Genomic DNA, 12,348 nt, shown 5'->3' with positions numbered 1-12,348 from the left:
ATTCTTTGAATGCACTTGTAAGGCAAAGGAGTATGCGTAGGCAAATCAATAACGAATGTCCATTCTCTGGTTACGCAGGAGGTAATTATACAACCTGAATCTTAGGGAATTATATCTATGGTACACTAGTAATAGCGGGAGATACTGGAAAGGGTTCCCACTGGTTGTAAGCCAGCAAGGGGGTAGAAGATCTGTCGGTAGTAGGACGTCTGGTCAACGATGACTAGGGAGACTTCAGGTACAGAAGCCGGTGCAGTAGTCTCTTGATCCACAGACGAATACAGCTTGGTTCTCTGGTAGACTGTAGCTCTACAGTGAAGAAAGCTAGGCGGCCTCAGGCTCTCTGAGCGCCGACTCGACTTGACTCCTCTCGGGGTAAATCCAACACGTGCAGGCGTCGGCGATTATCCGCTCCATAAATCATAGGACCAAAGCAAATATATTCCAGCCGCAAAGGGCTATGTAGTCGTCGGGTAGATTAATCCAGTGTACATGTCCATACGGTTCTCGCCTAGGTCTCCTCGGGTGAAAGCGCCATGCGGTCGGCCCAGCCTGGATAAGAACTCTAGCTAATACGAGAAAGCGTTGGAGATGCTGGTCACTATAGAATTCTAACCGCACGATACACTATACACAAATAGACTATTAAAGACTCAATAGAAATATGTCGCACTCGACGGTATAGCGCCAAACTCTGACAATTCAGTTACTAATTCGCACGCGGTCTCGATGCTCTATTCTGAGGCCAAACAGGCCATACTTCACCGCACGTTGTATCGTGGGTGAGGCTTCAACTTATCGGTAACATACTAAGGACGAAGGGTACGGAGGTAAGGGGGCTAAGGGGCTTCTACATTCACCTGCGCCGTATTTATACGCACGGTGCGCAAATAGTGCCACTCTCATTTCTGTCGCCGTATCCCTGGGCAGGGCCGGGGCAAGTACAGACATGTCGTGTCGGTGACTTTGAACTTGGCTCCGGGGGCCGGTCCCTGGCGCCGGTGGACCGCTGTCCAATAGGAGAATGAACTATTATGGGCTGGACTAAAGGGATATTCCGTGTATATGTACAAGGAATATACAAGGGATATCAAACGATATACAAATACTATGCAATATATATCAATAAATAAATATATATATTCGGTTTAATCTGATCCTTTGTAACAGTTAGAATTATAAAATTAATATGTGGTGTTATGATCAGGGCTGAAGTTGAATAAAATATTGTATTTTTTTCAATCTGACATGACAAAAAAACTGAATCCATCAAAATCAGTGTTGTTGCTAATCATACATATGCTAGCCTGTTTTTTAACAATAATTTGTGATGCCATCACAAACACTGGCATTTAAAGGATACAAATAAAAAAATGCCTGCACCAGAATGCAGGAAATTAAGTCTTTGTAACAAAAAACATCCTGGTGGGGGACCCCCAGACCCCCTGCTTAAAAAGTGGCCTGACTGGGGCTATATTTTGCACTATATTTCCTGGTCTGAATGATTTCCCCAGTCCGGCCCTGGTTAAAAGCCTCCAATGCTTATTAGTGTGTGTACGTTTGCATGTTTCAACCATAAATTTATTAAAAATTAAATTAAAAATTAAAAAATTCTAATCTTAAATTTTTCTTTTACCTCCTATAATAGTGGCGGTCGCGACTCTCTGACACCGTTATTTGGGGGTCGCGGCCTGAAAAGTTTGCGAATCCCTGATGTAAGTAACCCACCAAAGATGACGTAGCGACGCATAGCAACCGTCTAACTCCCCGCCCACTTCCCCAGTCCTATTGATAACAGCCATCCCCTCCGTTCCCCAGGTCTCCCTCCCCGCTGTTTCTTTTTGGGGACAGATTTAGCTGACCCTTTTAGATGCCGGTCTCAAATAGCCAGACATTAGAGAAAAGGACCCTGCTGCTGGGGGCTTTGTTCCCTCCCACTGGGGGGTGGGGACGGGGGTGTGGAGGGGACGGGGGTGTGGAGGGGGGTCACAGATTATGACCTCTGGGGGTTTGGGTGACCTTTGATCCCTGTGGATGATGTCACAAAGGAAGGCCCTATCCTGCTCCGCTTCGTCCTTGTGAGGTCCAGCCCCCCCCCCCCCCCCCCCCCCCCAAAGAAATGTCAGAGGAAAATACTCGGGGGGGGGGGGGGGGGGGAACTTAGCATTTTAGTTTAGTAGAACAAGCTAAATTAAGATAATGCATGCTTGTAGCAAATGCTAAACTAAAATAATGCCAAGTTTGTTCCCGGGTCTGTATGATGCAATTGCTTTTGTTGGCCCTCCATTTACATATTCAACTCCTGTCTCTTTGTCTGGCATTACATCATAATGCCCCCTCGGTCAGTCCTTTCTGCAATAGTGAAGCTCACGATAAAGGGAGCCTGGTGGTGTGACGAGTTTATCAACAGAGAGACCCCCCGAATCAAATCCCTGTCGGTCCCTGAAAAAAAAAAATGCCACAAAGCAAGCCACAAAGAGATACTGGGGATTCAACCGCGGCAGGAAGTTGCATCACACCGTGTCGTGTGAAGTAACTTCCTATTCCTGACCCTCATTTCCTATTTCCCCTCCGAACCTGTGGCTAAACGTGAGAACAGAATAGGTCATAACCGAGGCAGGTGCCTGGCTGTCCAGCCACTCGCCAGGGACATGTGAGGCGCGGAGCCTCCTCGGTTTAATGTTTCCTGCTCTGCTCGGTCCCGCTTCCTGTCTTCCTCCGTACCGGAGTTGAGTATTTATTGAGACGGTCTAGACGGAGATGAAGCGGTAATACGGTAAATCCCCGGCTTTCTCTCCTCATCCCCCAATCCATCCACGTTTTGACTGTAGAGCAACTGTGTTTTTTTTTATGGGCCCCTAATGTATTGGCGTTCAGATTACCAGATGTAGCAATGTACGAGAGGGCACTTAAAAGAGACTGCGCTGTGTGCACTGTGTGTCATTAGGCCTCCGCCATGTGTTTCTCCGAGGCTACACTGCAGACCAAAGTGGCCCAAATCTTGATTTCTTTGCAGAATTATTTCCCCCCACAACAGTGTGAGCAGCATAGATCACATGGAATCTGATCTTTTTACTTCTGATTTGGGTCCACTTTCATTATCTGGTCCTAAATAAGATACAGGTCTGATTCTTTTGCAACGTGACCTGAGTATGAGCAGTCATGCGACTTTCACACTTCACTCTAGATTAGGGCTGCACGATTCTTGCTAAAATGTGAATCACGATTTTTCTCTCTTAAGAATTGAGATCATGATTCTCACACAATTCTTATTTTTTCAATAAAATCATTTATTGCACTCTTTCTTAAACATTCAACATGGGGCGCCCCAGTGGCGAACCACATAGCACGCTGAGTCGTGGCACGGCCGACCCGGGTTCGATTCCCGAACCCGTCGTTATTTGTCGAATGTCTTCCCCCCACTCTGTCTCCCGTTTCACCTCTCTCTCTCTCTACTGGACTGCCCAGTAGAATAAAGCGATAAACGCTAAAAAAATTAATCTTTAAAACATTCAACATAACATATATGAAAGTTCTTGACTTAAACTTAAACATAGGGCCGCCCTCGTGGCGCACTGCATAGTGCCTCGCACACCTACGCGGCCATCCCGGGTTCGCCTCCCGCTCCCGGTGATATTTGTCGCATGTCTTCCCCACATCTCCTCCTGTTCACCCTCTCCTCTATCGGTCCTGCGTGACCTGAAAAAGCTGTAAAAATGCAAAAAAATATTATAAAAATGTATTAAAAAAAATTAAACATAACATAATATGAAAGTGCCTGACTTAAACTTAAAAGTCTCTTGTAACATACAAAATAACTCAAGTCAGAATAGTCATCGTTTAAAAGTTAAGTAAAAAAATAAAATAAAATTAAATTCTTATTTTTTTATATATAAAAGAAATCATCATAATTTTATGAGATATATTAAATATCTGAGATATATAAAATAATGAGATAGCATAGGTCTATGAATCAAGAACGCAATATTTCTTTCTATTAATCGTGCAGCCCTACTCGCATTTGTCTTTACGTCCATCTTCTTTATTGTTAATTTGCGCATGCGGGTCAGTTCAGGAGACATGACCAGTTCTGCAAGCTGATATTGGCCACATTTATATATATATATAAAAATAATGCCAACAGCCAAACAAAAAAATACAGATCTGCGCAATAAATCAGAATTGAGCACTAAGGCTTTGCAGTAGGGATGCTCGATATTGGCTTTTTTACCGATACCGATATTGTCCAACTCTTAATTTCCGATACCGATATCAACCGATACCGATATATGCAGGGTTTCCACCCCCAAAAAACTGAATAATTTCAGGTAATTAACATTACATATCACTTGTTGTGGAATTAACACAACATTATGCATACTTTTGACAAAAATTTTTATCTGAATTTGTTCTTACTTGCTTGCCTGGGTAAATAAAGGTTATAGAAATGTAATTTTTTTTTTTTTTTGAAAACCGATACAGATATTTTCCGATATCACATTTTAATGCCGATATCGGCCGATAATATCGGTAGGCCGATAATATCGGACATCCCTACTTTGCAGTGTTGAACGTAGCCTTATACTGGGATGCTTGTAAGTCGTCGAATGCGCTATCGTCACCAACACAAATTCCCTGTAACCAGTGTTGTTTTAAATGATTGTGTGTGTTGTGTCCCCAGCTGAGCATGGAGAAGGCCCAGGCCATGGCGGAGCAGGTGGAGATCAAGGCCAAGGTGGTGCAGACTGAAGTGAAGGCCATCGTCCTGCGACACAAGAAGGCCCTGGAGGAGCGCGAGTGTGAACTACTGTGGAAGGTAAGATACCCTCTCTCTCTGTCTGTGTCTCGCTCTCGCTCGCTCTCTCTCTCTCTCTCTCTCTCTGTCTGTGTCTCTCGCTCTCTCTCGCTCTCTCTCTCTCTCGCTCTCTCTCCACTACTGTGGAAGGTACAGTAAGATTCTCTCTCTCTCTCTCTCTCTCTCTCTCTCTCTCTCTCTCTCTCTCTCTCTCTCTACGAAGGTTCTCTCTCTCTCTCTCTCTCTCTCTCTCTCTCTCTCTCTCTCTCTCTACTACTGTGGAAGGTTCTCTCTCTCTCTCCCCCTCTGCTTCCTCTCTAGGCCCTTTCAACCAGAGATCCCCCAATATTGTCATAAAGAAGACTCCTCATTATGTCCGATTTGTAAACGTTCTAAAACGGGGCCATTCACATCAAAGCGACGAGCGGGAATGTCCTTCAACGCGTTGACAATGTGTCAAGTTTTGATACAGTGTAGCGCAGGTAGCATTTCTTTTGTCAATGTAGAGGGGGAGAGAAACGACACGTGAATGACAGCGACTTGCTTGCAGTGGGGAAGTCGAGTCACACTAACCTACAGTAGTTAAAGGGGCACTTCACCAAAAAACAATGCTGATTTGTTTTGCACATAATCTTGCACACGTCCAAAAACCTTGAACAGTTTTACACGCATTGATTTAGTTTGACAGTTAGTGAGAGTAAAGGAGTTTGGATATGGCCACCATCACTGAATCCTTGTGTCATGTTAATTACAGCACCATGAAAGGATGCAGATGGAAATATAGCAATATCTTGTCTCATATTTAATTGAGCTGTAATCAATACAACACGAGGATTCAGTGTCCCCGATGACATCACTGGTGGTCATATTCAAACTCCTTTACTCTCAATAACTGTCAAACTAAATGAATGCGAGCAAAACCGGTTACAGTTTGCGGATGTGTGTGCGATAGATTATGTGCAAAATAAATCGGCATTGTTTTTTGGTGAAGTGCCCCTTTTGATGGACGGCAGAGACGAGTCAGGAGGCGAGGCCCAGCGGTAGGAAGAATCCCACTTGGAACAACATCACCTCTTAAAACCACAAATACATCTAATTAAAGTCACAGCAGCAGAGGCGCGTGGTGGAGAAAGAGGTTGTGGTTTTGTCAAAGCCACCGCGGAGAGCAGCGTGTCTCAGGTCTCCTGCCTAGACTCTATGACATGACCACGAAACACCTCAGCCATATCCTCTTCCTCCATAGCCGCAAAGAACTCAGATTAGATTACATTTTATTGTACTGTACTTGTGCTGTATGATGACAACGAAAATAAGTTGGAAATCCAACCAAATGTAACCGTAACGTGCAATAGTAATATATAATGTACAGGTGACCAATCCGGGGACCAATCCAAGTGCTCCTGTCCGTCTTCGTCAAGGACGCCACAGCGTTAGCGATCTGTTGTGCATGTTTTTCCATTGGGTTTATCTTATCGGGGGGAAACCCTTGCGAGCACGGGGAGAACATGCAAACTCCACGCAGAAAGGCCTGGGAGATACCCCACCGGAGTACCTGGCATCATGGAAACCTGGTCCCCAAGCGGGAATCGAACCCTGGACCTTCTGTACAGGTGATTCAAGTTCAAGTTTCAAGTTTCTTTATTAGTTGTCATACAGAAGTACAGAATACTTTTATACAAAATGCTTCTTTCTGTTTTGCTCCAGAGACTGTGCTAGGCAAAAATAGATAATAAAATAAGTATAGCAAGTATAAAATAGAAGTACGTAGACAAACATTTTCAGTATATACATATTTACAATGCTCTATGTAGAGTAGAAGTAACCGAGTTACCATACAATATACTATACAGTGCAAAGCAGAAGTGGGATGAGGTACAATTTAGGTACAATATAATTTACAGTAAGGTGTAATGAGGTATGGGTTGTAGTGCAAATTATTTACAGATAGATATAAAGTGTGCTTAGGTGTACTAAAGTGGTTAAAGTGGGTGCTGCAGTGAGTTGTCTGTTTAAAGTGAGTGTGTGCATGTGTGGGTGTAAAATATATGAATTTGTACTACTGATATTGTTGTAATATTAATATTGTAAGATGTAAGTATAAAGACTGTATGGTAGTAGTCATACTAGCCAACAGCGTAACTAGTAAGAGTAGGTAAGGGATATGTACAGATATAGATATAGTATCTACATATATGCAAAAAGCGTATGTGCAAGTATGTACAGAGAGCTGTGGATAGATACTTTTAATTTAATTTCAAACCTTTATTTAAACTCAAAGGGTAACTGAGGTTTCCCTAATTTACAGTCACGTTGAGTGTACATACAGAAATAAGCCCCCCAAAAAAGGCATATAAAATCACAACAATAAGACAACAAGGCGAGACAAAAGTAAGGATACGATTTTAAACTCTGCAACAGAGGGGAGAATCTCAAGCTTTAAGGACAGTTTGAGTTCATTCCATGAGCTAGAGGGCATCATCGAGCAAACTCTAGGAACCTTAACACATTCAGTGCCACGCCCCTTTGACCATATTAGGGCTACCGTGCCAATAAGGAAGTCAATGGGAGGTCTGGGACATTTGCGAAGGCTTCAACTATATCTTAAATTATGGCTATATGGGTCTAAAACGCCCCTCGCTTATCAATGACTTGCTTGCAGTCAACATGTACGAAACGGATTGTTTTTTCATTGGTACATTTCCGTTTTATACCGTTTTGAATACGAGTATAGTTTTGGAGATTTCTAGTAATTCCAGAGAAATTCCGCGATAATAGCTCTTTAGTGGAATACACAAAACATGTTGTCATTTTTTGGCTGATTTATTAATCGTTTTCAAATAAATGCTAGATTATCGATAGTATATGTGTACTTATGCATGCTAGAGAAGCGGGCTGAAAAAACGATTATCCATGCCGTGCTTAGCGCTAACGTTACACACACACACACACACACACACACACACGCACACACACACACACACACATACACACACACACACACACACACGTTGTGATCGCTGTGAAAAAAACATCTGATTAACCCAAAACTGGTAACCGAGTCCTTACCTCACATCAGATGTTCTGCAAAAAGATTAATCCAATTCATGATCGCCATTCCAAATATTGATTGTGTTTATTGATCCAACGTTATAGTCTAAAACACATAATCGAAAGCTGCTCCCAGCCTCCCCAGTGAATGTGGTAACAGATACTGCTTGCCAGAGAAGGGAAACCCCGGGAGCAGAGTTTTTTTCTGATGCACAGCCCCACCCAATCCAATCCAATGATGTGCAATACCATCCGGGAGACGATAGGGGGCGGTATTTGCCCTTTTTGAGCTCAGACCCATTCCCAATGATAACGTCAGGCTGGATGGATGAAAAATTTATGGATATTGCTAATAAAAGAAATAACGATTAAAACCCGAGTTTTCTCGGGTTTTCTCTGGCCTTGGCACTCAACGCATGGCGAGTTAACCCGACTAATCTCATGGTCGGCACTCAATGTGTTAAGGACCTTAACACTTTCAGTGCCAGCTGACGAGAAATCTAGTTTTTAATCGTTATTTTTTCGATTTCCATACATTTTTCATCAATCTAGCCTCACGTTACCAGTGGGGATCTGTCTGAGCTCGAACAGGGAAAATACCGCCCCCTATCGTCTCTCCGGATGGTACTGCACCCCATTGGATTGCACTGAATGAAACGCATGGGGAAAAAAGAGTCCGGAATCCACATTTTACTTGTCAGGCATGTAATCCGAGCCAAACCCACTCATTGCCGAGCCGCAGAACAGCGTGAAATATGTCTTTCGACCACCCAGCATTGGATCAATAAACATTGGATCAATAAACTGCTATGCTGACGACACCCAAATCTACATCAGTACACAATCCCCCCACAGCCCACCCCTCAGTCACATCGAATCCTGCATCACTGAACTCCAAACTTGGATGACTCACAACTTCCTCAAACTGAACAGTGACAAGACTGAACTTCTCATCATTGGCACCAAAACCACCCTCACCAGATCCGGACCCATCACACTCCCCATCAATGACTCCACCATCACCCCCTCCCCCCTAGTCCGAAACCTTGGTGTCCTCCTTGACCCCACCCTCTCTTTTGACCCCCACGTCCGCTCCATTGTAAAAATATCCTACTTCCACCTCCGCAACATCGCAAAAATCCGTCACTGCCTCTCCCCCCCCCGCTGCTGAATCCCTCATTCACGCCTTCATCTCCTCCCGCCTGGACTACTGCAACTCCCTCCTCACTGGTATCACCTCCCGCTCCCTCCATAAACTGCAAATGGTCCAAAATTCAGCCGCCCGACTCCTCACTAACACCCGGTCCCGCGAACACATCACTCCTGTCCTCCACTCCCTCCACTGGCTCCCGATCAAACACAGCATAAACTTTAAAACACTACTCCTCACCTTCAAAGCCCTCCACAGCCTGGCCCCCCCTTACCTGACTGATCTCCTTCTTCCCTACTGCCCCACCCGTTCCCTCCGGTCCTCCTCCACTGCCTCCCTCACTGTCCCGACATCCAAGCTTAAAAACTTCGGAGATCGGGCCTTCTCTCGTACTGCACCCCGACTGCGTGTTGCTTTCTAACAGCGGAGGAGTGCAAGAATGTGACAATTTGACCATGTGACCGCGGCAGCGCGAGAGAGCGGCAGTGCGGAAATAGGCTGTCTATTGCCATTCTCTAAGACAAACGCTAACCTTAACCAGCTCCTTAACAGCGCCTAAACTTAACCGTTCTAACCTTAACCAACTCCGAAACAATGCCTAACCTTAACCTTAACCATGCCTAACCTTAACCTTAACCATAGAAAGAATATTGCCATTCTCTAAGACAAACTCTAACCTTAACCAGCTCCTTAACAGCGCCTAAACTTAACCGTTCTAACCTTAACCAACTCCGAAACAATGCCTAACCTTAACCTTAACCTTAACCATGCCTAACCTTAACCGGCGAAAGAATACACGTTAACATTTTTTTTATGGGATTCGAACTTGTCAACAACGGACCGCAGGACCGCTGCGCTGGCAGGTGAGCTGAGCTTCGAATGAAAATCATGGCGGATTAGGGCTACATAATGCCGCAAGCTCTGCCACTCCGCTTAACCCCCCCCCCCCCCCCCCCTCCAACCTGATTGATGTCTGTCTCCAGTCTTTTTTGTGCTTTCATGCTGTCTCCCCTGTTCCCCCCATGGTCTGTTCCTTTTGTTTTTGTTTCTTTGTTGTTTCTTTGTTTTTGTTTCTTTGCTTTCGTTTCTTTGTTTGTACTCTTGCTCCCGACTACTGTCAGCGACTTCGGGTTACTGAGAAGCGCTATATAAATTAAATTAATTATTATTAAACGTGATCGATATTTGGAATGGTGATCAGGAATTGGAATAATCTTTTTGGAGAACATCTGATCTGAGGTAAAGAATCTATTTGACCAGTATTGGGATAATCAGAGCTGTTTTCACCTATATATCAACGTGCCCCATATGTGTGTGTGTGAGTGTGTGTAGCTGATCAGGAAATAAGATAATCAATTTTTCAGCCCGCTTCTATAGCGTGCATAAGTACACATATACTATCGATAATCTAGCGTTTATTTGAAAACGATTCATAAATAGGCCAAACGTGTTTTGTGTATTACAGTAAAGCGCGATTCCTGCAGAATCTTTTTTTCCCCTGAAAGTTTAAAAAAACTAGCGTTTTTCAAAATGGTTTAAAACGGAAATGAACCGATTAAAAAAAAAATTATAATAATAATAATAAAAAAAAAAAAAAAAAATCCTTTTCGACAATGTTGACTGCAAACAAGTCATTGATAAGCGACGGTCGTATTAGACACATAGCCATCATTTAAGATATAGTTTATGCGTTCACAAATGTGAGAGCTCTGTCATTGAATAGAGCATTGGCACTCAACAGGGTATATAGGACTGGCACGGCCGGCACGGAAAGTGTTAAGGTTCCATATGTTCCAAAATTCCATTCCAATAATGATGTAGTATAAGGAGGTAGCTTTACCAATAAGGGCCTTAAAAATTAACAAATACCACTGTTTGTTGCGTCTCTCCGTCAGAGAGGACAAACAATTGAGAAAATGATCAGAAGCTTTTGTTTGGACATTGGAATAAAAAGGCAGACGACTGCAGCAGGAGTCAGAATAGCTGGGGGGAAATCTATTTGACATGCATGACTCAAGGGCGATGAGTTATGACACTATTTCTCTATAGGCTTTTCAAATGTGCACAATTTAGAAGTGTAATCGGAACTTTCCGGTTCAAAAATCACAAGTGGGGAGTCAACGGAGTAATTGGAGTATCTCCAAAGATCTGCAATCCAGTTCTGATGGCCGCAAGTCTCGCTCCTGCCCTGTCTGTAGGCTACTAATGCAGCTAGGCTCCATCTAAACATTAGTCATTACATGTTGTCACATAGCCTACATTTCCATGACCCAAACGTGGCTTTATCCTGAAGCAGACAATGCTGTTTTGTCGCTGGGCTGGTGTACGAGTGCTCTGTGCTTTAGTTTTTACCAAAACTCGATTGGTTTCTCACTTTGCATATTCTTTTAATTGGACATAAAACATGTAGCTATTATTATTATTATTATTATTATTATTATTATTATTATTATTATTATTATTATTATTATTATTATTATTATTATTATTATTATTATTATTATTATTATTATTATTATTATTATTATTATTATTATATCATGTGGTCAGCCTTTGTTCTATCCCACCTTTCATGATAGCTGGATGGAGCAATATTCTCGCAGGTTGGTGCAGGGATAGTGGCACAGGGCAGCGCTCCACTTAAATAGTTGTGGTTATGATATTACATACAAGTTACATTAAGGCCTATAACGAAGGTTATTATATAACCCTAGTTATATGAGTAATAGCGAGCGCTTTGCTCTATTGGAACTGTCCCTTTAATCATAACCTAAATGAAAGCTTTCACCTCGTGTACCCGACCACCTGCCTGACCACTCCCACCCGGGGCTAGGACCCCCTGAAAAAAGGGGCCTGGTGAGGTCGATGAGGCCGTGGCATCGAGACCCCACCCGACGGTCACTGGTGACACCACATCGCCAGCGTATCGGACAGGGCCTAAACCAGGTGAAGGCCCTTCTCCCCTTGGCACGCCGCTCCGAAGCGTGACCGGCCCCCATCCTGAGGCCGGTCATGGTGCAGGCCCGACGACATCTTCTGCCAGAGATGATGCCGTAGTCAGAGTGCTCAGGGCCCGCTACTTCCTCACGGCTAGCGCCAATGGTTTTAGCACAACCTAACCGCTAACTCTAGGCTGACTGATAGCATCAAGCTAACGTGTCTAGCCTTAACGTAGTAGCCAGCTAACGGCTTAGCCTAACAGCTAACTGGCTAACAGTTAGCTTTTACCGGCTATCGATAGCCACCAGCTAATGCAGTAGCAAGCTAAAACGGCTACTACTGAAGCTGTATAACGTGAGGAATAGCGATACAGGCCAACACTTCAGACAGCCGCTGTCTCTCCTTCTTTTTATCC

General features: G+C 43.8%; 1 protein-coding gene across 1 annotated transcript in view; it reads left to right on the top strand.

Annotated features, from left to right (window-relative positions):
* The window catches only part of LOC311226955 (E3 ubiquitin-protein ligase TRIM71-like), a gene marked incomplete at both ends in the record, with an annotated part of 79,613 nt that overhangs the window by 50,841 nt on the left and 16,424 nt on the right, over positions 1-12,348 (top strand). The window contains one exon of the mRNA XM_084312423.1: positions 4,682-4,816. Coding sequence (XP_084168549.1) covers positions 4,682-4,816 — 135 coding nt within the window. The remainder of the gene's footprint in view (positions 1-4,681; positions 4,817-12,348) is intronic.

This window comes from Notolepis coatsorum, assembly GCF_963971535.1.
Source record: "Notolepis coatsorum genome assembly, chromosome: 4".
Taxonomy (NCBI): domain Eukaryota; kingdom Metazoa; phylum Chordata; class Actinopteri; order Aulopiformes; family Paralepididae; genus Notolepis; species Notolepis coatsorum.
Note: the sequence above shows the minus strand (reverse complement) of the source record. Positions and strands in the feature narration are given on the sequence as shown.